At 39.3% G+C, this 25,375-nt stretch overlaps 1 protein-coding gene across 1 annotated transcript in view; it reads right to left on the bottom strand.

Moving 5' to 3' along the window:
* SERGEF (secretion regulating guanine nucleotide exchange factor) overlaps positions 1-25,375 on the bottom strand; it is a 148,591-nt gene that overhangs the window by 53,913 nt on the left and 69,303 nt on the right. Inside the window, 1 exon segment of the mRNA XM_032690696.1 lies at positions 9,603-9,639. Coding sequence (XP_032546587.1) covers positions 9,603-9,639 — 37 coding nt within the window.

Genomic DNA, 25,375 nt, shown 5'->3' on the forward strand with positions numbered 1-25,375 from the left:
TTTTGCAAAATTCCACAGAGGAACTCAGGTCTGGGAGGACCAAAGGAAGGGCCATAAAGAACATTGGAGGTCACTCTCATAGCCGGGATAAGCATCAGAAATTTCACTGTGATACAGCATTACATGAGTTGGTTGAAAGTATTTCAGAAAAAAGGTGTACAAAAGAGCAAATATGGATGCCAGGCTCCCTGTGTGTAACCTCACACTCACAGAAATAGCCCACACAAAAAACAAAGAGCAAGTGAATATTACCCATGTGTAAGAGCAGAGTTAAAATTGGATTTCATGTTCTCTTTATTGGCTGATTTCGAAGTTTCACCTCTTCCACCTATGGCTTTGGACTAGTCCTCCCCATCATAATCACTTTGTAGTAATCTAGTAATTTGTTCCAATACAAGGCCACAGAGTAAGGATATAATAAGATGCTAAATCTGCACAAAAGGGAGAGAGAAGAGAGCTAAGCCTATAACACGAATTCCTGGCATCATATGAAGGTCTTCCTAGACAACATTTAATTAGCAAATCAGTGCAAGAATATATACAAACAAAGTTTATGCCAGAATCAATACATCATATATTATCTTCTCAACAGTAATTATCCCATTACATTTGTGGAGGGGAGAAGTATGTAGGCCAGAACTAAACTAAGCAAAATGTCACTATCTCGTCTGAAAAATCTACCAAGAAGGACTCACCATACTGTTTTTCAAAATCACTAGTTTGGGGGTGAGTGTTGTGGCTGTTTGTGGTGGTTGTGTTTCTTTGGTTTCAAGAACACTGACAGGTGTGCTACCATTCTTAGAAAATTTAGAGCAATCACAATCAAATACACAGGTAATACAGGCATTTTGCTCCTAAAAGACTGATGGGTACCAAGACTTTTATATGTAGGAGCAGTCTCTCACTTCATTCAGCTTGCTGCTAAGAACAGTCATGTTTGAAACTGTGCCATAAACAAGTACAATATGCTTGACCCAATTCCTGTTTGATTTACTTGATCACCACAAATATATTAACCCTTCTCACTGCTCCACAAGAAATGTTGAATGTGCTGTGCTAAATGTCTCTCAAAACCCTGTTTGTACAGCTTTCAGTCCTTCTCGCTTTCTCACTGTTAAAATAAGCCCAACAATCTAAAAATAAAATTATGTGAAGACATTTTTCAGAAATAATAAAAGTCCCGGTTTAGCCTGGTTGCTCCTCAGAGACTCCACAAATGCACAGGAAAAAGCACAACAGTGAAATGAGTCTCAAAAGCATTTTTTATTTTAATTACTTTGTTACCTCCCTTCAATAAAGAAGCACTTGAGTGAAACAAGTTCAAAAAGCAAGGACAAGTGAAGGGTAATTTTCACAAATATGCCAACTTTTAATCTCTGGTTTGACCTTTTTTCCTGTAATATTTTTTTTAAATGCTTATCCCTCTAAAGTCAATGATTTTTAATAAACTGCTTTATTTTGACCCTGAAAGTTTGCTCTAGGTTTGCAAGCTTGAATGGCTTCTACTTTGTTATTAGTAAGTAAAATAATCTTGCTTGCCAGCTAATACCTCCAGATTTTCTCTTCTAAAATTTCCACTACCTTCAAGTTCAAAGTCCTAATTCCTAAAGCGGGAAAAGAGGATCTGCCCTTATGGAAAGGCAGAGAAACAATTCCCCACCTACCCTGGTTTACAAAAGCTTCAGGAAGCCTGCTTTAATATGTGCATTTAATCCTGTGCAATCACAGCCATAGAAAGCATATGTGTGTTGTCCCGGAAGTGTCCTTGTCTCATCACCAGCCTTGCAATATTTCACATGTCTCCCTACAACATCATCTCTCAAACCTATGTCACTATCAGCATCCCTGCCTTCAGCTTTGGGTTTTAAAAGATTTTTCTGACCTTCATAACTAAAAGAGAACAGTAAAACCATGTGACCAAAATGCACTGTAAAGTCCAAAGACTGGTCAGCAAAGGTGGCTTTTGAATGTGCATTTGTGAAAAATCCCAACCCATAGTCAAGTCAATCTCAAAAGTACAAAAAATCCCTACATCAGATGTTTTTATTAAGCAAAAAACTACCCAGAGTATTTAGGATAGTGGTAACAAGACACACACAAAAAAATATCAGAAGAAAAAAGCTTCAGAGATTATTCCCTTATAGCCAGGTCACAGATACTTACTTGCACACTGACAGGAAAATTTCTTAGGGCTCCACAAAGGATCTGGATAGTGACAACACACAAGCACGTAGGTGTCAACCCGAGGTTCTATAGCAAGATATTCCCTCCTGGAGAGCCACAAACCCCACAGCACTGCCAGGGCACTCCTCACACCAGCTTTCTAAATATAAACCACCTTTCTCTCCTGTCAGCCATTTAACTGCAAACTTTCTACTCCATGATAACACTTAGAAGTTTTAAGTGTCGAGGTCATTGCATGTAGAGAACCCAGAATTACCAGCACAGCTTACTTCAATGCTGCACAGTAGGATGGTGCTGAAGCCTTAATTTGTTGCCCTTCCAAGTGCTTTCAGCTGCTTTGCTGGCCTTGTGCTTTCACTTGGGTGAGCATCTCTCCTCCATGCTCTGGATGACTCCCCGAAGCCCAATATTTGTCCTTCCTTTTATTTCATTTTACAGCTAACAAACACTTCATCTCTCTTTGGTGAGCAAGGGTGCCTATTTTTGTTACTTCTGTTTGCTTCCTTGAAAATTCAGATAAATATGCCTTAGATATATTGAATATATTTTTCTTCTGCTTTAAAGTAATTGCTCTGCTTAGAGCCTGCGAGTAAACAAATAGGATAAAATCTAATTTGTTTTCTAAATACTTAGTATCCATCCAGTGAACCCTCTGAAAAAGGACTGCATGCATCAGTACTGCAGCCTCCACTCTTCAGAGTGTTCTCATCTTCCCCAGTTTTCTAAAACCAGGTGGAATGACTTTTCACCAATACCTGCAAGGTATTCTCCACTCATTCTGCTTCAAGCAATTCTTGTTTGGTGGCATTTGCTGATGGTTTGCTGGCTTTCTATGACAATTATCTCCTCTAACTGCCACTCACAGTTCTCCAGCTGGATGGTTTTAGCTGTCACCAGAGGTTAATATTGCACACTCGCCTCTTCCCCATCTTCTGGAGGGTTCTTGACACAGCAGATTTATCCCGGTAGATGTGATGCAGCGTCTCAGAGGAAACAGAATGACAGCGCACAAGAGCTCAACTCTAGACAAACTCTAAGCTGACACCACGGTGACATGAAAAGTTCAGTTAAAAATTTTGCAAGAACTATGAGCTTTTTAGATAGGAAAATAACAGCTTTTATCCTCAGAGCCTAAACAGCTCTGTATTTGGTAACAGCAGGAAACCACACTGTAAACAATATGACAAGCACTGCATTATTACCTGTTTATATGCTAAATGATATAAATTAAGATAGAGACACACACACACCAAAATTAATTATATTTCAAAATTGCCTCTCTGAGGGGAAGGGAAGGGAAGTGATTGCAACTATTATTAGTTGTAATGCAGTATTAAAAAAAAAATAAAATCAGATCGCATTACTCTGTGCAATTCTAAAACACACTCAGAGGCAGGTTTTATTCCAAAGATTTCACAATCTAAATCGATAAGCCATACAGAGCAAAGAGGAAGCTGAACAAAGCATTCTGGACAGTCAAATCACCCAAAACATGCATCAGTACAGGGACAAATCCTGGAAAACAATGTAGCTGTAAAACTTCATTTCAGTCACAGAAGATGCAGTTCAGCCAGATATTATCCTAAACTCTGGAGTTTCTTTCTAGTCAATGCAATCCCATTTTTTCTTCTGGATCTAATTAGTTTTTCACAGCAAAATATCCTTATTTCTTATAGCCAGCAGCCACTGACTTCAGACAATTCAGTTGATACAAAGCTATTTTTAGCCCCATCAGAAGGCTTTTCCAAATGCTCAAATTAGCATTTCCTCATTTCTCTCCTGATCACCTTACACCTACAAATTCACGAGATACTTGAAAGCTTGACTTTTCGTTAGCCTTTGGAAAAGAAATTCTAAGAGATCAGAGGATCAGGTTTTGCGAGTATAACTTGCTGAAAATAACCAAAAAAATCAGACATTTGAAACTCATTTTCAGCTTCCATCTTACCAGAGGAACAATTAGTTTGCCTGGAGCATGAAACAGTCTACAGAACAGAAACATAAAGCGAGAAGACATTTGAACAACACTGTTAGGGTTCACTGTATCTAAACACGACAGGAAAACTGTGATGTCAGATCTGTATCCAGTTTTGTAAAAAGCACTCGGACAGGTGCTCAGGTAATGATATGAGCAAGGCTGCTTTTTTACAACGAATATAACCAAAGCAGCTTATAGTTTGAAGAGCTATTTTAACAGTCAAAGCCACATTAAGAGCTAAATGACATACCAAATGGCTCTGCCAGGGAATAAATTTAGAAGGTCGACATATAACCCACATGAAAATGACAACAGTGATGGTTACTCGAAGTCCTGCCAGGTGCCCTTTAATAAGCAGAGAATGTGATTAGTGCTGCAATGCAAAGAGACAGCGTGCTGCAACATGACTCCATGCTGGTCTGCCAGGAAACCTTCACAATAGAGACCCTGGCTGCACTGGGATTTTTCATGCATAATAAATAAAGCAACAGACTAGCAGATTCAAGCTCCTTGCTGAACACCAGTGCCCTCCACTGTGTATGCTGAAGATTCCTCCAAATACTACAGCAACAGAGAGAATTTATGATTTTTCTCTTCATGACAGACTGCTGAGTCCCCCGGGACCAAATGTCAGACACATGACTACATCTGCCGGCTTCGTGGGGCTGCCGCGAACATCTAAATAATACTGTCAGCATAACGCAGAGATCCGTCCATCAGCCTGCACAGCCTCCTCTCCCCATTGGTGCTCACTCTGCCATAGAAATATATCTTTCATAATCCGTTACAGTACCTTCCCGGCTGATGCTTTATACAATAATTCAGTTGGAATCGTGGAACTTTACTAAGAGAATGTAACTCGTTAATTAAGAGGTAGTGGCTCCCACGTAGGAACCCTTCAGCTTCCTTATTACAAAATGTGAAACCAAAGTGTCTGGGATGCCACTAACACCACTACCACCTCAGGATGTGTATCACCAGCTCCCTAAGTTTTGATCACTTTGATCACATTTGTTTTTCGGCTCATAATTGCCATGTCCTACCAGAGTAAGAATATAAAAAAACAAATTTTAACAGATCACGAAATAACAACCCTTTTGCTGCCTCTCTAGCACTATTGCACACTTTAATTCAGACCATTTGAAGCATGACCTGCCATCTGAGCGGAGGGATATTTTATCCTAATTTCCTCTAAAAAGGCTACTTCCATTAAATTTATTATTGCTGTTTACTCTCTAGCTGGATGAATTCCAGCTTCAGAAGAATGCAAATGCCTGTGTCATGATACTTACAGCTGCAATTGCACATTGCAGAGAAGACAGAATCTTGAAGCTTGTTCTAAAATACAGCAAACAAAAAAGGCAGTGGGAGACAAAACTAACCCTCTTCTGGTAGGGTCTATGATTTAGCAGAAATGTTGAGAAGTGATTTTAAAAATGTTTCATGATAATGCTGTTGTATTGAACATTCTGAAATGGTGCTTAATGTGATCAGTCAGGACCTTGTCTCCTCATATGTCACTTGTGCTTCCACGTGAAAAAAAAATTCATGACTGGCTGGCCACCTTGGCATTTGGGGTTGGTTAATTACCATTAATTAACGGTGCCCTCTCCCCTACCATTAGTCACGTGAAAAGCAGTGCTAAGTAGGTAACCTAAAAAGAAAAAAAAGCTGAAGAAGGCAGAGACAAGTATCAAATGAGTAAATGCACAACAAAAATAATCACAAAGCCCCCAGTTCTTCCTGTGAACACTCATGCACCACCATCACCCGCACTGGCAATGCCTCGATGGTGTGGGATGCTACACAGAGGTACCCAAGACTGGATTTGTTGACTACCTCACTGAAGGACATCTTAAATTCTCCATGTAAGAAATTAACATAGCCCTGAGAAGTCAGAATTCACCACACTGACTATGAAAGTGCAAGGAAAAGCCATTTGCGCTATCTGAAGTAACCACATGTCCGATCACTTAACATTTTCTGGTATGGTGTTTTGAAGAGGGTAAGCTTGAAACATCCTCATCTCTCTCTTCCAAACACACAAATTGCCCTTTGAAGGCTGCTTTAAAGCTGGACTTCAACTGAAACTAATTAGCTTTTAAAACTGTTTCCAAAACAGCCACTTTTCCCTACACATCCTCCAGTACCTTTTGTTTAGAAGATTTTTATCGGTTCATACAGGTTGAGAAAAGTACTAAAAGCAAGAGCAAAGGAGATATTATGCATTACCAAGGTTCTGGGGAGCCAGACTACAGAATTGTCATCCTTGTAATGATTTTTTTTATTTAACTACTTCAAAGAAGCTTGAATAAAATTTCAGTATTTCATTTTAATAAAAATAAGACATTTGCATTTGAAGGTTCTTCAAGGCATTCTGTCTCGTGCCCTGTGGTTGAAGCATAGTCAAGGCATTGTTGCATTTTATAGCATCTCTACTTCTGCATAGTTAATACTGCTTGATTATTTAAGTTGTAGCATTACATGAGCTGCATGTGGTATGCTAAGTGTTCTCTTAAAAGATAACTATTCTCATTTACAAAAAAGGAGGGTCAAAGAGCCTTCTCCATAAACACAGTTTTTAAACACATGCGTTTTAGGGTAACAATCAAACCTCCTTACTTTTTCAGTGCTGAAAACACTATAGACTCACAAACCTGGAAAAGCTCAACTTCGTCACAGTGATTTACTTTCACTGTGTGCTGCAGGCATTCAAAGATTCTGTCTTAGTATCATGAAGTTCAGCACTAACATTGCAGTACCATACTCAGGTAGAAAAGCTGCCTTTGACATGATCAGTAAATGCACACACAGTTTTCAGTGCTGGAGAATGCTTTTCTGGTATGTTATACAACTTTTATTAAATAAATTTCCTTCTCTTTCAGTCAAAAATAGGCTGGCTCCCATGATGATTAATCCTTGACTGAGGTGAAAAGTGTAAGGTCTTTTCTTACGAGGCCAGGACTTTTGTTCTCAAGTGAAAAGTCACACAAACATGAAAAGATATTAAAATACTTAAAAATTTGAGAATTAATATCACAGAACAACTACAAACCAAAACAAAAATTTGTTTTTGCCAGGGTTTAGAATTGAAGATGTTTACACTTTTTCATGTACTAATATCAACTTTTAACTCACTGAGTTTAAAAAAGTAGGCAAATTTTGAGACAAGCCATATCTCCTATCAAACATTTACCTCATGATCACATTAAAACTGAAATTCTACTAATTTTGCCACAAAAAAAAAGGTAGTAAGGGCCATCACAGTGAAGAGAACAGACAAATTTTGTGCTGAGTTCATTAGAAGAAAGCAAGAAAAGAGAATTCAAATAACTGAACCATACAAATGGATGCAGACTATATAAAGTAACATGACAGAACCTAACTGCTTGCTAGCTCTACAAATCAAACAGCTTGTATCCCCAGCAAGATGACTGGAACACTACTTCAGCATTTGTGGAATGAATCATAAATCTAGCTTATGTCTTGAAAATGTTTCTATTTAAAAGATGATGCAACAAAAAAAACACCAACACATTTATATATACAGCTAGAAATAGTGACTTGAATATACTGTTAAAGGCTTTTCAGTTTACCCTTCATATCGAATTTGAGTTATTTCAGTTTAAAAGTAAATCATTCAAGGATTTACTAATTAATAAAAACATTGATTGATCTAAACAAACTCTGCTTGAATGATAAGTTATTAGAAAATTGTGCAATCAAGTAGACACATTCATGGAAATCCGTGTGATATCTTTAAGGGCTATAACAGCTGACAGCTTTGAACTAAGAGTGACCAGTGATGAGAAAAATCCTACCACGGAATGTTCTAAAATGTCAACCTTTTAAAAGCATATGTAAAAATTCATTTGGGAGATAAATTGTATCACAGTTCTTCAGCTCAAAAAATTTGCAACATCACATTTCTGTTGTCCTTAAAATAAAATTGACTAGCTTCCAGCATTGATAATTTCCCCATTGAATTCAATAAGCGTAGCACACAGCTTAGAAAGGCATATGATGTTCTTTACATATGCAAAGTTTTTAGTTTATTGTAACTTTCTTCTAGAATTTCTTTCCCCTACTCATTTTTTCCAGAGATTTCTGCCTAGAAGGCAGAAAGCTTAAAAGGACATAAGGAGAGAGAAGGTTGTTCAAACTCAGTGCTTTGCTTTCATGCACACTGGAGGGATCTGCCAACAGTACACTTTTACTTCATCAATTCAGCAAGAAACAAGATTGCTCTTCAGTCGACATTCAGAAGCACCAGCCTGACAATTAATACAGGCATGTGACTCTGAACAAGTAGGAAGAAGGCAAAGGGAAAATCTTTTCTTAAATCCAGCCATAAGCTAAGTAGAACTTAACAAGTTCACTACAAAGTTTAACTGAAGAAGGATAATTGGAAAATATACTACATCATATATGGAAATATACTATATATACAGAATGCCACCTCTGTGGCCACTTAACAAAACATAAACAATTAGAACATGGAATGCAGGCTGGATACCATAGAGCTGCTTTCTCTGCATCTGTCATACCACACTTAAAAAAAATTAAGGAAATTATTTACTTAATACTCAGTACATCAGTCATGGCAATCAAAAGTATCTATGAGGATAGAGTGCTGAACTGAAACTTAGAAGACTGTTTCATTTCCAGCTCTGATTAGCATAGAGTTCCTTTCTTCATCTGTCTTGCCCTGACTATTAATGGGGATAATTATGCTGACTTCCTTTTTTAAAGCACTTGAAAATCTACAGTTAAAAATTTTCTTAAACAAGTAATTCTAAATAATAGCAAACATGTCTCAAACTTCAGTTATCAACTCATCACATGAAAGCAAGGATCTGATTGTTCCTGGAATTAGTACACAAAATTCAATTTCTCCACTGACATTAGCTTTCTAGTACTTTCATCACTATTACAACAGCAGCATTTTATACTAAAATGCACTAAAAAACCTGACTACCATTGACTAACATTTTGAAGATTTTCCAAGCTTTGAGCTACAAAAGGCCCAGGATTTTTTTTTTGTCACTGAAAATTTCCATGTTAATAACTTTAGTCTTATTAAACAAAGATACTTTTCATCAGCTTCAGCTTAGATGCTATTCTGAATCTCCAGCTTGAATTGTTGCAATGGCTCCAATCCAAAGAGGTTGTACTACTTCGCAAATGTATTTTGCTGTTACATCCATCAGCCTCTCTCTCCTTACAGGGGCTGGTCTATAAGGACACATTTTCATCATCACCACTTATGTCACTGGATTCTCTCCTTCTTTCCTCCATATCTATATGTTACTTTCCTCCTTTCAGCTGCACACAATGCTCTTAATCACTCAGTATGTTTGATGTGCACGTTTTTCTTTCATCTTGTGCTACTAAAAATGAAAAACGGTGAGAGGATTTGTTATAAAATTAAGCTACTTACCAACTACTGCCAGATTATGCTCTGAGCCACATGCAATCTGAAAAAGAAATACGTATGACTAAATGAGAACCTGCTCACCAGTAGGAAAACAGCCACAATTATGACAGGAAATTAAAAATTAACCTGAAACAAACAACTACACTTTGTAGGATGCAAAATCAAGGTTGAAGATCTGTCACTCTTAAAACGAAATTTCATTTGTAACCTCACTTAGGGGCTCAGTGGCAGGGGTGTATGTTTGTTTTGTTAATAGAGGCATTTTCTTTTCCAAATGCAGTCACCACTGACATTTCAATCCTCTGAAGTAAGACTGGTCACAATTCTACAAAAACATCACACCCTTGAAAACATTCACTGGATCCAACAAGAGGCATAAAGCAAAAGCAGATTAAGCCTTTGCAAGCTCAGAGCCATAGAGACAGATGGGATTCAAAAGGGCGATGAAGATCTCCATTTCTCTTATCCACACTGTTTTTCCAGCTGATCCCTTGAGAACTGCTCAAAGTACACAGGCTCAGTGTGCTGAACCTAAAGTGATATGATTCCTCTGGCCATTTGACTAACATGGAGAAAAACTACCACAGAACTCAATTCTATTAGGTCATTAATGATGGAAATCAGTTATTAACTTCTTCTCAAAGAAAACTCATAGTCAATGTATTTGTCTTTCTTTGCAGCTGCTGTGAACATGTCTGATGTTTAAACTACTTTAGCACATATCACGTAGTATCACTAAGTTCTTTTAAGTTTTTCACAGATGATGGTAACACAAGCACCAAGAGCAGCCAACTGTCCTACTGCAAGGGCTTGTCTTTCCCATTGAATTCTTTCTCAATCTCACTGCTGGCATAATTGTCTTATGCAACATAGACATCACTTTACACAAAGTTACTCTGCTGAGTGTCCTCAAGTTTTTAATTTAAATAAAAGCAACCCTCTCAAAATCCTGTATCCCGTTCACTGTCTTGCACCTACTTGCCCATTACACCTACTACTGAGCTGGAGAAAATTAATAGGCACATTGTCCTTGAAGTGTATTTACAATGGTAAAATAGAATACAGAAGTATATGTTCAAGTATATTGAAAAATAGAAGTCCACACCATCAAAATTGTATATGATTTTGTGCATGCATAACTTTATAGTTTTTATGGCCAGAGAAACAGCTATAATCACCTCAATGGTTGCAGAACATAAAACCACAGAACTTAATAAAACAGATCTTGTACTCAGCTTACTGTGCTTGAGTATTTACTGGAGAAGAAACACCCAAAGACTGACACAAAGACTAGTTTGAGCACTTGTGTTACAAATGAACACCTCAATCACTACTGCTCACAACGCACCCGCATCACAAATGTGACATGGAAACATATGGGCAATGCCATCCCCACAAAATACCGACAAGGAAGACAAAAAAGACTCTTTAGGATAGGGGTGCTTAGCCAGCACAGTAAAGCATTTGGGAAAACAGAAAAAATAATTCAAGACACGGGACACGAGGCCTCATCTTCAGAAAAATCAAGACAGAGCAGCAGGAAAAGCAACGTAATGCAAGAGCACTAGCAGGATTGCATCAAGTCTTTTATCCCACAATATTGCACACAGGAGAAACTCTAAATCCTGACTGTTAAATGCATAAATCATCAGCATATCCAAGATCACTATCCTCACCACAAGACAGAACCCTACACAGGAGCTGGGCTGGTTCCTAATGCCTATTTACTAGCTAATGCTCTCACCTGTACTTCTCAAGCTTAAAAACTGATGCCATGGAAACAAGATCCACACATGGAAACACATGAAAAGCCTTTCTAGCAAAAGAGCAAATTCTCATCTTCACCAAGTGCTGAAAACTGGATATACTGGAGCTGCCACTAATAAAATAAATAAATTTTATCTGAGGTGTGTATAATCCTATCTTGGCTACTTCCCTAGGAAATAACGCTAACACAGGCACAGATTCAAAAGCATCGGCACAAAAGAACTGTTCAGGCTGGTGACTGATGCTGCCAGGACCTGCTTCAGAAACACTACATTAAAAAGGAAAAAAGAAAGATTGTAAAAAACATTCCCTGACGAAGAAGCATTTTCTTCCTACATCTAATAGAGGCATTTACAGATCTCAAACAGCTTTGCACGCTATTCATGGAGCTGTTACTCGGCCCACTGTTCAGAGCCACCCAATAGCCAGCTATCAGGTTGTAAGGGAGTCAGTCAATCCAGTCCAGGAATTCCTGCATCATATAGACTGGGCAGTGCTGGGGAGCTGCCCCCACGGCAGCCACTCATGGCCAATGCACTGTGCAAACACACTAGCTACAGCTCTGGGGCTGACGGGGTACAAGCTACTGCAAAGTATCAGTGAGTAGTGCTGCCTCACCCCTTTTGGGTGGGTAAAAGCCACTTCAGTGGAAGTGCCATCTTTGCTAAAAATGATTGAAGTCAAACAAAATCACAAGTTGCTGAAGGCAGTGGATTCACTTTCAGTGGCTCAGAGGAAGGACATAACATGCCATGTACCAGCAGCAGCTCTACGCTCTAGAGAAGAATTTGCTAGATTGAGAGCACAGGGTTCACCACAACTCTGTCTTATCTCAGGGTTTCACCAATTGACAACACAGGCTGACTTTGGAGGAACCCCCAAATAAAAAAACCACCCTCAGGGGACTCTAAAGTTAGCTTTCTGGAACATCTTATTCACCATCCATGCTGCTTATTACAAGCTACACCATCCACCCACAAGATTTCTGCTGGCCAGCACACCTATGACTCCAGAGCTCAGGAGGGACCACACCACACCACAGAGGTAAAGCCAGGTTACCACTGCTTAATGAACAGCTCTGCCTTGCAGGTATTTCACAACATCTTTTTTACAATAAGCTTTAGAATGTGACATCCTCTTTTCCCCCCAGTAACTCCCCACAGTAGGCAACAATCAGCTAAGAATGATTGATTTGCTGATACAAAGACAGACCAGCCAGAGACCAGCATTGCTGAACAGATGTTTTATGCTTACATTAGATGTAACAAGCTCTGCAGCCAGCGCAGGTCCTTGGGAAAAGCCTGGTATTTACTGCAGCAACCATAATTTTCTGGCTACTTCTCTTTGGTCCCCACCCCCAAAGTGCTGCAGAGGAATTAAATTCCAACAGACATCTGCATGGTTCCAGTGGATAAGTACATTCAAGGATACTTATAAACATATAATAATGCTTTCTAATTGGGCAATAATTTTACATTATGTTTTCACTAATCTTAAAGACAAATCAGAGAGACTGCTGCTGAGTGAAGCATTCTGTGAGCTTCAGAAACATGACCCTCTACACAGAAACAATTCATACTAAAGTTCTCAGTTTGGAGGGAAATCTCAGAAGAGTTGTGAAGAATACTGTGATCTCTATATAAACAATCTCAAAGCATCTGATAAATGCCTATAAGGCTAGTAAAAAATGCTTAGGGACCATTTTACTCAGAACTTATTTACCTTATTATCTGTGCTCTTTCAACCGCACATAAATTGTTTGCTTCTTCGCTTAAATTGCGTGCTTTCAAGCTGTTTTCTACCTAGCAATGGTTGTGGTTCAGATCCATCCATCCATCCATCCAGATTTAACACGTGGTACAAGCAGCCAAGGGACCAGCATTTTATTAATCATAAATAGTATGATAAATAGCACAATCACAGACATAAGCTGCATGGATGGTGAGGAAAGACCTTAGCACAGCAACCACGAACTCTGGGCAAAACACCAACATCTTTCTGCAGCCTGCCTATATGCTCATGGCCCAGTCCAAACAAAAATTAATTGACTGAATGTAAAATCAGTGGGTTATTCAAGATAGGGAAAATATTTAACTTAAGAGTAAAAAAATTTTCTATCTTAAAAACACTATATGAAGTAATAAAATAATAACATTTAGTATATATTATATAACTGTTCCCATATATATGTGTGTGTGTGTATAAATATATAAAAGAAAATACATGTACTCATATTAGGAAGAGAAGGTTATCTACTAAAGAAGATGTTTATCAGGGAAGAAGGTTCAGAAGACATATGAAGGTAAATACAGAGCACGTCCCTCTTCTATCTGGGATAGAGATCTTTCTGAAGAAGAGCTATCCCTCGTTTTGCTTCCCCCACAGTCCTATGAGGTAAGACAGTATTGCTCTCACCTTTGGAGACAGCAAGCAAACACACATAGGATAAAACTCATGTGGATATTTAGACATAGTCTCCTATTGATTTCAAACAGTAATTAAGAGACAAAAATACCTTTTGTCAGCCGACCCCTAAGGGACTTTGGAACAGTATAACAAAACAAGTCTGACAAAATGCATAAAAATCCAAGTTTCAAGTTAGTACCTTGACCACAAGGCTATTCTTTCTTTTCTTTCTGTACTCCCAGGGCTCCAACTGAGGATCTGTTGTACAACCCAACAGGAAAGAGATGGGAGTCAGAACTGCAGGCAAAGTCAGTCCCACGCTGCAGCAGAGGGGAAGGGACAGTATAGAGAGGGGGTGCAAGGAAGAGGCACAGGGAGCTGCACTCACAACAGGGATTGCAGAATCAAAAATCACAAGCATCCAAACATCAGAGTGCTTAGCTAGAACAACAAAAGGACCTCAGTGCCATTTATTTTTGTTTCATTGCCCTGTGAGTGCACAGTAATTCCCTTCAGTTGCAATTATTTCCCAAAACATGAAAGGCTACAGAGGCTTCCATCACCTCGTAGAGATGAGAGCACAGTGTACAAAAACGATTTTTAAGGATGAATGAAGATAGGACATTTAAGTTGTATCCAGATTCTAGTCACTACCATTTCTAACTTTCTAATTGCACCAAAGCATAGGGGGCAAGGAAAGGGAAGGAAACTTGCAAAAGAGTGAACACGTAAGTACTTTCATCCAGGACTTTAGCCACAGTATCTCAAATCTTTTGACAAATATCACTGTAAGGAAATTGTCAGGGCCAGAAGATGGCAAATTTTATTCATTCTGAGATCAGAGTCCTAATGGAAGGAGACGAGGTGACCCAGAGACTGCAGATCAAAACTTACATAAGACAGGGGAATCTTCTTTCTCAGAGCTGTTCTTCCATGCCCTTGATTAATGTATCGTAACAACAATTTGTACTGTTTGACATACTCAGTCTGACTACATTTGTATGCAGAATTCTATTGATGTGAAAAAATAAAATAAAATAAAGTAAAAGGAATCTAATTAGCAAAGCTGTCCTGCGTCCACTGATCCTTTACTAGGAACTCTGTGTTCCTCTTCTGGATCATTTGACTCCTGATTGATAAGAAAGCAGCTTGCTAACCTATTCACATTCCTTGGCGAGCACAAGACTAAGCTTAGTTTAATGCAAAACATGTTCCTAGCTGTTGGCTGTAGCAGGTGAAAAGTAAGAGGGCAAGTGTCCTTATAGCTCATAAGACATTTTCCATTTTTCATCAATCTAATAACCTAATCTTTAACTTAAGGCAGATTTTTTTGATGTTGTGTGATTTGCTTTTTAGTTTGTATACAACTTGACTTCCACTCCAACAAGAAAATTCATAACAGATTTTAAACTGAAGCCTGTGCACTAATTTCTGGAAGAAAACATTCCTTTTTGAGACACACACAACCAAAAGCTAATGTGCCATGTAAGTGGACCTCAGCAAGCATGGAGGAAGAGAAGAAGCATTAAGACATTGCCAGGATGCAGTAAGCTCTCAAAGAAAGATTTTATAGCACTCTATAACTTCCAGAGTTATGATCTGTGCCCTCCCTGTCTGAAACTAATTCCAAGCCTGCGTCACTTGCAGCACAAGGCACAAAATGCTTTCTCCCCATGCAGCATTTCCCTTGTTTCTCCACCCACCATTTCACAGTCCTGTCTCCCATGACTCAATTTCCTGCCCTGCCAATTGGCCAACCCCAAGAGCTTGCCTTTACACTCTCCATGCCACAAGTGATGTATATATATCTATATCTATGCAAGTCTCTGCACACGTTCCTACTCTATGACGCCAGCCACACAATGCTATCTATGACACTGCTCTGCTCTCCACTGACTCGCTGAGCACTACACTTCCAGGAACAGCTTTTTGTGGCTAACAGGGTGAAGTTGCACTTCTGCGATTCAGTTGGTGCAGCTTGGGTCTCAAGTGCTTGCAGAAGATGGAAACAGTTGTTAGGTCAAAATAAAACAAAAACAAAAACAAACAAACAAACAAAACCACCAAACCAAACCAAAACACACAAAACTCCCTATAAACAACAACACGGGAACAAAATCAAACCATCAACCAACCACCAATTAAAAAAAAACAAACCAAACCAAAACAAACCCTCACAAACAAACAAAAAACTCCAACCAGCCAAAACAAAACCACATGCCATAAAAAAAATTAATCTTTAGTATCAGGTAGGAAACACAACAATTCCAAAAGAGATCAGACATGGGAGATGAAAATAAAAGAAGAAAAGAAAAGCTAGTTGTTAAAGCAGTCAGAATTTTCATGGAAAGTTTACATCACAGTAACCCACATGAACCCACTAAATCTGCTTGAAGGCAAGTGTGGTGACATTGAAAAACTGGTCACACTGTGGTCACATTGAAAAAATGAAATATGTACTGTTTGCCTCAGACTGAGGATGGATGGACTGAGATGTCAACATGAAGTAAGACCTGTGTCCACCAGCAAAAAAAACCCTCATCTTTAGATGACTCCAGGACAATACAAAAGTTGCTAAGATCTCAGTAAGAACACTCAGTGGTATCAGGTTTTAGTAGAATGACCAGAATATAGCCAAGACAAGAGTGATAAAAATCTTCACAAGTTAGCAAGGTCAGCTTGCTCTTCTCCATTGCCTGAAGATTTTCCAGTGAGTTCCTGTATCCTTCTTCAGGCAGTTCTCTTACTTCCTTGGGGTTCAGAAAGCATTAGCATCTCTCATTCCAGGAAAATCAAGCTCTGCCACTTTTATATATCACTCAGCCTCACCTGTCTGTAAAAATTTTCCAGTTTTGTAATCAAGACCTCAGTCCCAAACCAATTTTTGTCTGTCCTTTCATTATTTTGAAAATGATGAAATGGTCATTCAATTCCAGTTTCTTTCCTGTAACAAGATGTCCATTCAGTCTTTATTATGTTGTGAAAATTAAGACTAAGCATCCCTTCTGATTGATAAAGACATCATTCATCACAGCAGCCCTGACTGGTAATGTGTTCATACTTCTAAACCCATGACTGTGCGGCGTAAATCCCACAAGGCCGAAATCCTCACTAACATTACAGATCTCTCTATCCACATCCAAATATGAACTAGCGGAATGTGGTCTTCAGCAGATGCGCAGCTTTACTCAAGGGAACTTCTTCACCATTTTTCTCAGAATTATTTTGATTTAGACTGTTTCATGCACAATTCTCAGTTCCTTACAGTCCCAGTGCCTCTCTCTCCTAAGTTGAATGAGAGGCACTAAGACGAATACCTTACAATCTATTTAGGTTTGCTTTGGGGACTTCAGCTAGTTTGCTCTTTATCTGAGGCCACAAACACCATTTTGACAGGAGAAATTAAATAAATCAAGACCACAGAAACACAAAGTTTCAAAATCTCTTTATACAGTGATTTGACTGTACCATCAACACACACATCCTTATGATTATTCTGATGTTTTCAGGTCAAGAACTGTAGCTTGCAGTTTGCAAAAAAACTCACTTGGTATCTGTCTTTTCTTTCTATGTTTTTGTACATGCAAACAGCAAAAAGACAAAAGTTCACTATAGCATATAAATGTCATCATTACCTATCTGAATGTGCTAATTTCTAGTACTCTGAACTTAATGAAATGGTTCTGTTAAACAATGATTGCTAACAAACATTCTGTCTAAGTACACATTATCAATCATTTTATAGGCTTGGAATAAAATCATGACAGCAAGTATTATCTGGCAGCAAAACACTGAATTCCATTTAAACAACTACTTCCAAGCTTCTTTTGTGGACATATAACTGCTTTTTTAAGCTTTTCAACAGCATCTGGGCTTCAAATCTCTTTCCTTGTGGCAAAACAGACTATCACTTTTAATACACTTAGAATCTTTTCTGGAATATTCAGTGAAGCTGGGGAGAATCAGAGAGCAATCAAATGTGCATATCATGGGAACTCAGCTCTCCCCTAACTGTGCTGTTACTGCAAGCGATGTCGCTACAGTTCCTCTCCATAACAAACATACTGCAGTGAACTCAGGATACACAGCCTGCAAGATTACACAATAGCACAAAGCCCTGCTTTTTTTTTTTTTAACTCAAAAGAAAAATAGCACTTCTTGTAATATTCATACCCTCAAACAACTGACTGTCGGGGTATTCTAACTGCATGCTGTGAAGAGGCAGGCAGTGTCCCTAGAAGACCCCCTTAGAGGAGATAAGTGCTGGCAGTGTGGCTGTGACTGAGGCCATCCTACCTCAGGACAACAGCCACCACTTCATTAGCCCTGTCCAGCCGTGCTGCCCAGAGGGAACTTGGTCCCATCGATGTCAGGTCTGATGTCACTGACCCTCCATAACCCTTTTTTCCAACCATGGACGGGTTTTTTGAACCTCCTTATAGTATTTTCTTCTTTTATGTAGTTTTCACCCACACTATCCTTCATTAAAAATTGCATCCCAAACACCTGACGGTATTATCGAAAGAATAGCGCCATTGATGTCATTATGGAATCCTTCTCTTATTTTACAGCACAGAGGCTTTTTTGCTTCTGCAGTAAAGCAATAAATCCAAATTTATGACAGAATTTAAAACATCTCAGTCCTTCAACTCTCAACACTGGAATGTGGGAAGACTAATTTTCAGAGAAATTACTAAATGTTCAAGGAAGCTCTCGTGCACAATTGGATTGACTGCTCATTTCTCTGCTAGCCCTGCTGACCTTAGTGCATACTGTTGCTTGCATAAACTGGCAGTACATATATACAGTGACACTGAAAAAAACCTACTTAATTTCCAAAACATTTTATGTTATTCGAAAGGAATAAGCAAGTTATTCAAAGTACAGAACCACTACTGTGTAATATCTTTAGAAGTGTCCCTCATTGGACCCAATGCCACTGGGAAATATTAAGATAACCATCAGCAAGAATGCAAATCTTTGCCTGATTTCCAGCACGACACTCACTGACCTCTCCCTCCCCCACATATATGCATGTAAAAATAAAAATGTTATCAACTTAACTCGTAGTCAAAAAAACCCACTAGCACATTAAGAACTTCTCCTAAAATATGACAAAATAAACAACAGAGGAAAACAAAAACATTTTTCATACACCAACTACCTCAACTTGAGGACAGAATTTTCTTGGTTCATTTAGTTTCCAGAAGAGCTGCAGGCATGCAGTTTCCATAGTCTTGTACAAAAACATAAAGCCATGAATTTTGCTGACTGTCTGCTCCTTTACCTCTCCAAATAAATGGTGTTTATGCCTTTAGGGTATCATGTAACTCTGCTCTTCAGTGTTAGATTCTCTGTTTCTGTAGCACTTACTAACAGCACAGCTCCCTACAGCAAGCTTGCTGGAAATAAATAAAATGTGAACTTGCTAAGAATCCAATGCAAAAATGAATAGAAAAGCTCTTTTGAATAAATAGGGATACCATTTGCAAGGACTCAAACAGAGACTGAGCCTTAATGCTAGACACAAAGGAAGAATTAGGGGGGGAAAAAGTGTCTGAAGTGACTCTACATAGTTGATAAAAAGGCATTTTTATTGAACAGTTGAATTATAGAATCACAGAATCATTTAGTTTGGAAAAGATGTTTGAGAACATTGGGTCCAACCATTAATCCAGCACTGCCAAGTCCACCACTAAAACATGCCCCTAAGTGCCACTACACAGCTTTTACATACATCCAAGAATGGCAACTCAACCACTTCCATGGGCAGCCTGTTCCCATGCTTGACAACCTCTTTGGTGAAGAATTTCTTCCTAATATCCAATCTAACCCCCCCCGATGCAACTTGAGGCCACTTCTTCTAATTTTTTCACTTGAGATATGGCAGAAGAGATCAACCCATACCTCATTACAACCCCCCTTCAGGTAGTGGTAGAGAGCAAAAAGGTCCCCCCTGAGCCTCCTTTTCTCCAGGCTAAACAAGCCCAGCTCCCTCGGCCGCTTCTCACTGGACTTATTCTCCCGTCCTTTCACAGCTTCACTGCCCTTCTCTGGACTTGCTCCAGAGAATGTCCTCAATGTCTTTTTTGCAGTGAGGGGCCCAAAACTGAACACAGGATTCAAGGTGCAGCCTCACCAGTGCCAAGTACAGCAGGATGATCACTGCCCTAGTCCTGCTGGCCACAAGATCGCTGATACAGGTCAAGATATCATTGGCCTTGGCCACATGGGCACACCGCTGACTCATGTTCAGCCAGCTGTTTATCAGCAACCCCAGGCCCTTTTCCACCAGGCAGCTTTCCATCCACTCTTACCCAAGCCTGTACTCTTGTATGGGGTTGTTGTGACCCAAGGGCAGCAACTGAGCCTTGTTGAACCTCATCCAATTGGCCCTGGCCTATCGATCGAGTCTGTCCAGATACCTCTGCGGAGCCTTCCTGGCCTCCAGCTGATCAACATTCCCATCCAACTTGTTGTTGTCTGCAAATTGACCTCAATCCCCTTGTCCAGGTCATTGATAAAGACATTGAACAGGACTGGCTCCAGTACTGAGCCCTGGGGAACACCACTTGGGACTGGCCACCAGCTGGATTTAATTCCCTTTCCTGCCACTCTCTGGGCCCAACCATCCAGACTGTTTTTTATCCAACAAAGAGCACACCTGTCCAAGCCATGGTCTGCCAGCTCCTCCAGGAGAACACTGTGAGAAACAGTGTCAAAGGCTTTACTAGTCTAGGTAGACAACATGCACAGCCTTTCCCTCATCCACAAAGCAGATCACTTTTTCATAGAAGGGGATCAGGCAGGTGAAGCAGGACTAGCCTTTTATTAACCCATTCCCGATCCCCTGGTTGTCCTGTACATGCCATGTGATGGCACACAGGGATGATCTGCTCCATGACTTTCCTGGGCACTGAGGTCAGGCTGACAGGCCTGTAGTTAACTGGATCCTCCTTCCAACCACTCTTGTAGCTCGACATCACATTTGCCAACCTCCAGTCAACTGGGGCCTCCCCAGCGAGCCAGGACTGATGATAAATGATGGAAAGTGGGTTGATGAGCACTTCCATGAGCTCCCTCAGTACCCTTGATTGGATCCCACAGAGCCCCATAGACTCAGGTGTGTCTAAGTGGTGTAGCAGGCCACTGACCATTTCCCCTTGGATTATGGCAGTCTCGTTCTGCTCCCTGTCTTCCAGCTCACGGACTGGTACTCGGAGAACAACTGGTCTTACTATTAAAGATTGTGGTAAAGAAGGCATTATGTAGCTCAGCCTTTTCCTCATCCTTTGTCACTATGTTTCCCCCCCCAACCAATAAAGGACGGAGATTCTCCTTAGCCCTCCTTTTGTTGCTAATGTATTTACAGAAAGATTTTTTTATTGCCTTTCATGGCACTGGTCAGGTTCTAGTTGGGCTTTGGCCCTTCTATTTTTCTCCCTGTATAACCTCACAACATCCCTGTAGTCCTCCCGAGATGCCTGCACCTTCTTCCAGAGGTGATAAACTCACCTTTTTTTCCTGAATTCCAGCCAAAGCTCTCTGTTCAGCCAGGTTGAACTTCTTTCACCAGCTTGTCTTTCAGCATAGAGGGACAGCCTGCTCCTGCACCTTTAGGATTTCCTTATCGAACAGTGTCCAGCCTTCTTGACTCCTCTGCCCTTCAGGACTGTCTCTCAAGGGACAGTGTCAACCAGGCTCCTACACAGGCAAATGTCTGCCCTCTGGAAGATCAGAAATAGCAGTTCTGTTGTGCCCTCTCCCTACTTCTCTTACTTCATTTCCTATAAAGAAAACAGGATGGATAGCAAAGGTTCTAAATGAATCCACATTGCAGAGTTCTTGAATCAAAACTCCAGAAGAAGCTAATAAAAATTGATAAACGGGCAAGACTGAGACAGACAAAATTTACCGTGGTCAGGTACAGCATAATAAATCTTTCTGGATACCAAAAAGAATCATTTACTGTTCACACACACAGACAGATTCTAAATTAGTCAGAACCTCTCAGGGGAACTATCTAGCATCACTGTGGATGATCCACCAGAAATATCCATTCAACGTGTAACAGTAACCCCAAAAGCAAGAAATTAGACTAAAGTAGACAAACAGTCCAGATAACTTTTTTTAATACTAGTGGTTTCACTAGAAACACATATATTTCATAAAGACTTCAATTTACAGTGATATTTCTAGGACCTTTCATAGTCAGTTTATAATTTCTAATGGCTTTTTCATTTTTTTAGTTGTTATTATTGTAATTACGTATTTATATAATTTCTTGATCAGAATGCCACACACTGTCTAGGCAACTGCCCAACAAAAAATTCAAGTATATTACAGCTGCATTTGACATTGACACATTTATCAAACTTTTATCTCATAAAAAATAGGTATTGCATTAGTCTGACAAGATATATTTTCCACAGTCACATACTCACTGCAAGCAACTATATCATCATCCTTTAAACCTTTATTGATCAAAATTCATGTTAGCCACACCATTATTTGGCTAAGGCAAATATCAGGCTGACAGGCCTAAAATTATTTGAATCATTTTGTCCAGTCCTTTAAAATACTGGCAGGGCATTGTCTTTCAACCCATCTTCTGAAACTTACTGTGCATTCTGGAAAAAAATTATCAGCATCAACAACCTATACAGCACTTGGGCCATCTCTCCTAAAACTCTGAAAAGGCATCAGCCTTGATTTTTAAAATTCTACCTCTAGACACTGCAAAAACACTGATATGGAGAAGGGAATCTCACCACTTTATGATGAGATTTCTGCTTTTCTCCCCAAATTCAAAATAGAAAATATTACTAACATAAAATTTGCCTTGCCAGGGTTGGATGTTTTGCCAATAGACATATTTAAGAAGGTTTAGTATTGACAGTACATAATCTCCTCTATTTGTTTGAAAGCAAACTCACACACAATATCACAGCTCTTTTCCTACCCCTATTAGATGAAGCTGGTCATTCTGTGTTGTGGTGGCTATACCCAGTGCCCTATGTTTTGTTTCAGGAGAGCAGAGAGGATTTCCCATCTGTTGGATACCCCTTAAGACCTCTTATTTCCAACTTGTTAGTGACTGATAAACAGGTTTTTAACATAAAATGCCCCTTTTAATCCTATGAGTCTACTTGATTCTTACTAAATAAAGCTTAACAATGGACATTGATATTGCAATCACAACTTTTTCCATAAGGTTTCATTCTGAAATATTTTGTTGCATCATGACTTAAAGGAGAGCATTTTATTCTTTGATATAGACTACAAGGGAGCTGGCTAACCTAACCAAGGTGAGGAAGGCAGAGATATTGTCAGTGACTTCCTGCATTAATTCATCTATCTTCCTGCTGCTCAGAAAGATTACAACATTCCCACATGCAAGGAAGTCAGGCTCCCATCCTCCTACTGTTAAAGCATATTTTAATTTTTGCTCTCACAGGGTGGCTCTGTAACAGCACACAGGAATCATCAAGACAGACAAGACAATTTTTCAAATAACATTTTATGAGCAGTACCATATACTCATTGCAAAAAGGAATCAATACTTTAAAATAATTCCTGGAGACAGGAACACATTCTTAAATACATCTAGGGAGTCACTGTGAAATATACCGATCAGAAATCCCTTCACAATTCCTTTAAATTTATAAAAATATATTAGTTAAATAATACATGGTTTTAAAATTCCAGCTTCATCGGATACAATAGCCTATCCCACTAGATAGAATACAAAATACAGAAATTCTGAAGAATGGAGTTTTAACATCTTTTATTAAAGTAGCAGCATTTTTGCAACAGATGAAAAGTACTACAGGTTATATCAAAGTCAGAAGTCCACCAGACTTCACCACTAATTACAAAACATACCCATCTCCTGTGCATTTGTAATTCAACATGGCATCCCTCTTTAGCCAAGTCAAGAAGCAGCACTTCCCCCTAATTCAGAACCTTCCAGACATCTGGTGACCTCATTTAACCTACAGCAAAACATGCAGTCCCCTGCACCTCCTGTGAAGGAGGTGAACTGTAGGTTCTCATTCCTACGCACAACGCTTACACGTTGGCAAATACCAACTCCAGTGCTGGAGTCTGCTGGTAGCCAAAGTTTTTGCCATTCTGACCTGAAGCACTCTCTGGCTCTCTTCCAAGTCTGCTGATGTACGTGGGTTTTAACATTTACTCCTTTGACCAGCCTCTCCAGTATCCACTCTAAATAAAAGCTACATCCTCTTAATGGAGGTGGCATCTGCACAGCACGGCTGCTATTACAATTGCAAATAACAACGGGAGTTGAAGCACGTCATTTCCAATTACTCTAAACTCATTTAACCACTGCAGACAGAAAAAAAGAGACCAGTATCTGATTTTCCAACTATTTCAATATATTGGATTATCAGCTTCTCTAGCAGATTTCACCTCAAAAATATCTGAAGTGTTCCAAAGAACAAAGTAGCACTTCCTTCCTAACTACTTGGCCAAAAAAAGCCTGGACTGGCAGTTTTAAGCAACTTGCCTTTTCAACCTAGTGCCAAAACACTGCATATTTACTGGACAGGAAAGAGGTTGGTGAGCCATGATACCTTTAGAACCACACAACCTGAAAAATATTTGGATTAATTAGCTCACTCTTATTTTGAATGTTCTATTACCCAAGAAAAGACTTTTGACCTGTGAGGAGATTCCTGTTACAGTTCATATCTTTTTGAATCACTACACCTTTGCCATATTTACACAAGGCATCCAACCATTCTTATTACAAAATGCCTGAAAAACTTCTTTTTGTTGTTGTTTTTTAAGAGTTCCATCTCTCCAGTTGCTTAAAGAGTGTTTTGCAGTACTGCTAGAGATGGACGTAACACATTGCTGAGCTCAGAGGATCAAAATATTCTGTAATTTTGAGCTTGAATTCTGTAATTGAGGTTGAATTCTGTAATTCAACTGTTGAGTATCATTTTACATACTTTGGACAATTCTGGTCATTCATTCATTGCTGAATTCTTCACATCAGTTGTGTGAGATGAAGCAAAGCATCTGCAAATGTCATACAGACTTCTTTTTCTGGACTACTTTTCCTTTTCTTATTCATTCTCTCCTTTCACCACTGCAGTCTCCTACTTTCTCCTCTTTCTGTGCACACATATAGGCATTCTCACAAAAAAAGGTATCCTGCATTCCTTGGTAAGCATTGCAACCCGCAAGTAAAAGAATTACTGAGTTAAGCTACTGGGGGAAAAGAGTTAATAAATGAGCAAATGGTGTGTGTATGTGTTTGAGATCACTTGTAAGTGAAAACAAGGCAGTAAAATATTCTGTAGATTTTCCTGGTTGAGTTCACTCTGTAGTCTGCAAGGATAAAACAATCTCCTAAAACTGAAAGGGAAGCGGACTGAAAGTAAAGAGGAGTGCAAAGTCTCTCTTTTCCCCTCCTGCCTTGGAAAATTATCAGACTTTTTAAAATTACACATATATTGTTACCCTATTTTTTCTTTCCTTACCCCTCAACTCCTCATCGAAGAGCAACCAATCTAGTATGCAAGAGAAAAAAGACTACTACTGCTAATGTACCCATAAATATGTACAACATA

The sequence above is a fragment of the Chiroxiphia lanceolata genome, chromosome 6, assembly GCF_009829145.1.
Source record: "Chiroxiphia lanceolata isolate bChiLan1 chromosome 6, bChiLan1.pri, whole genome shotgun sequence".
In the NCBI taxonomy this organism is placed as follows: Eukaryota; Metazoa; Chordata; class Aves; order Passeriformes; family Pipridae; genus Chiroxiphia; species Chiroxiphia lanceolata.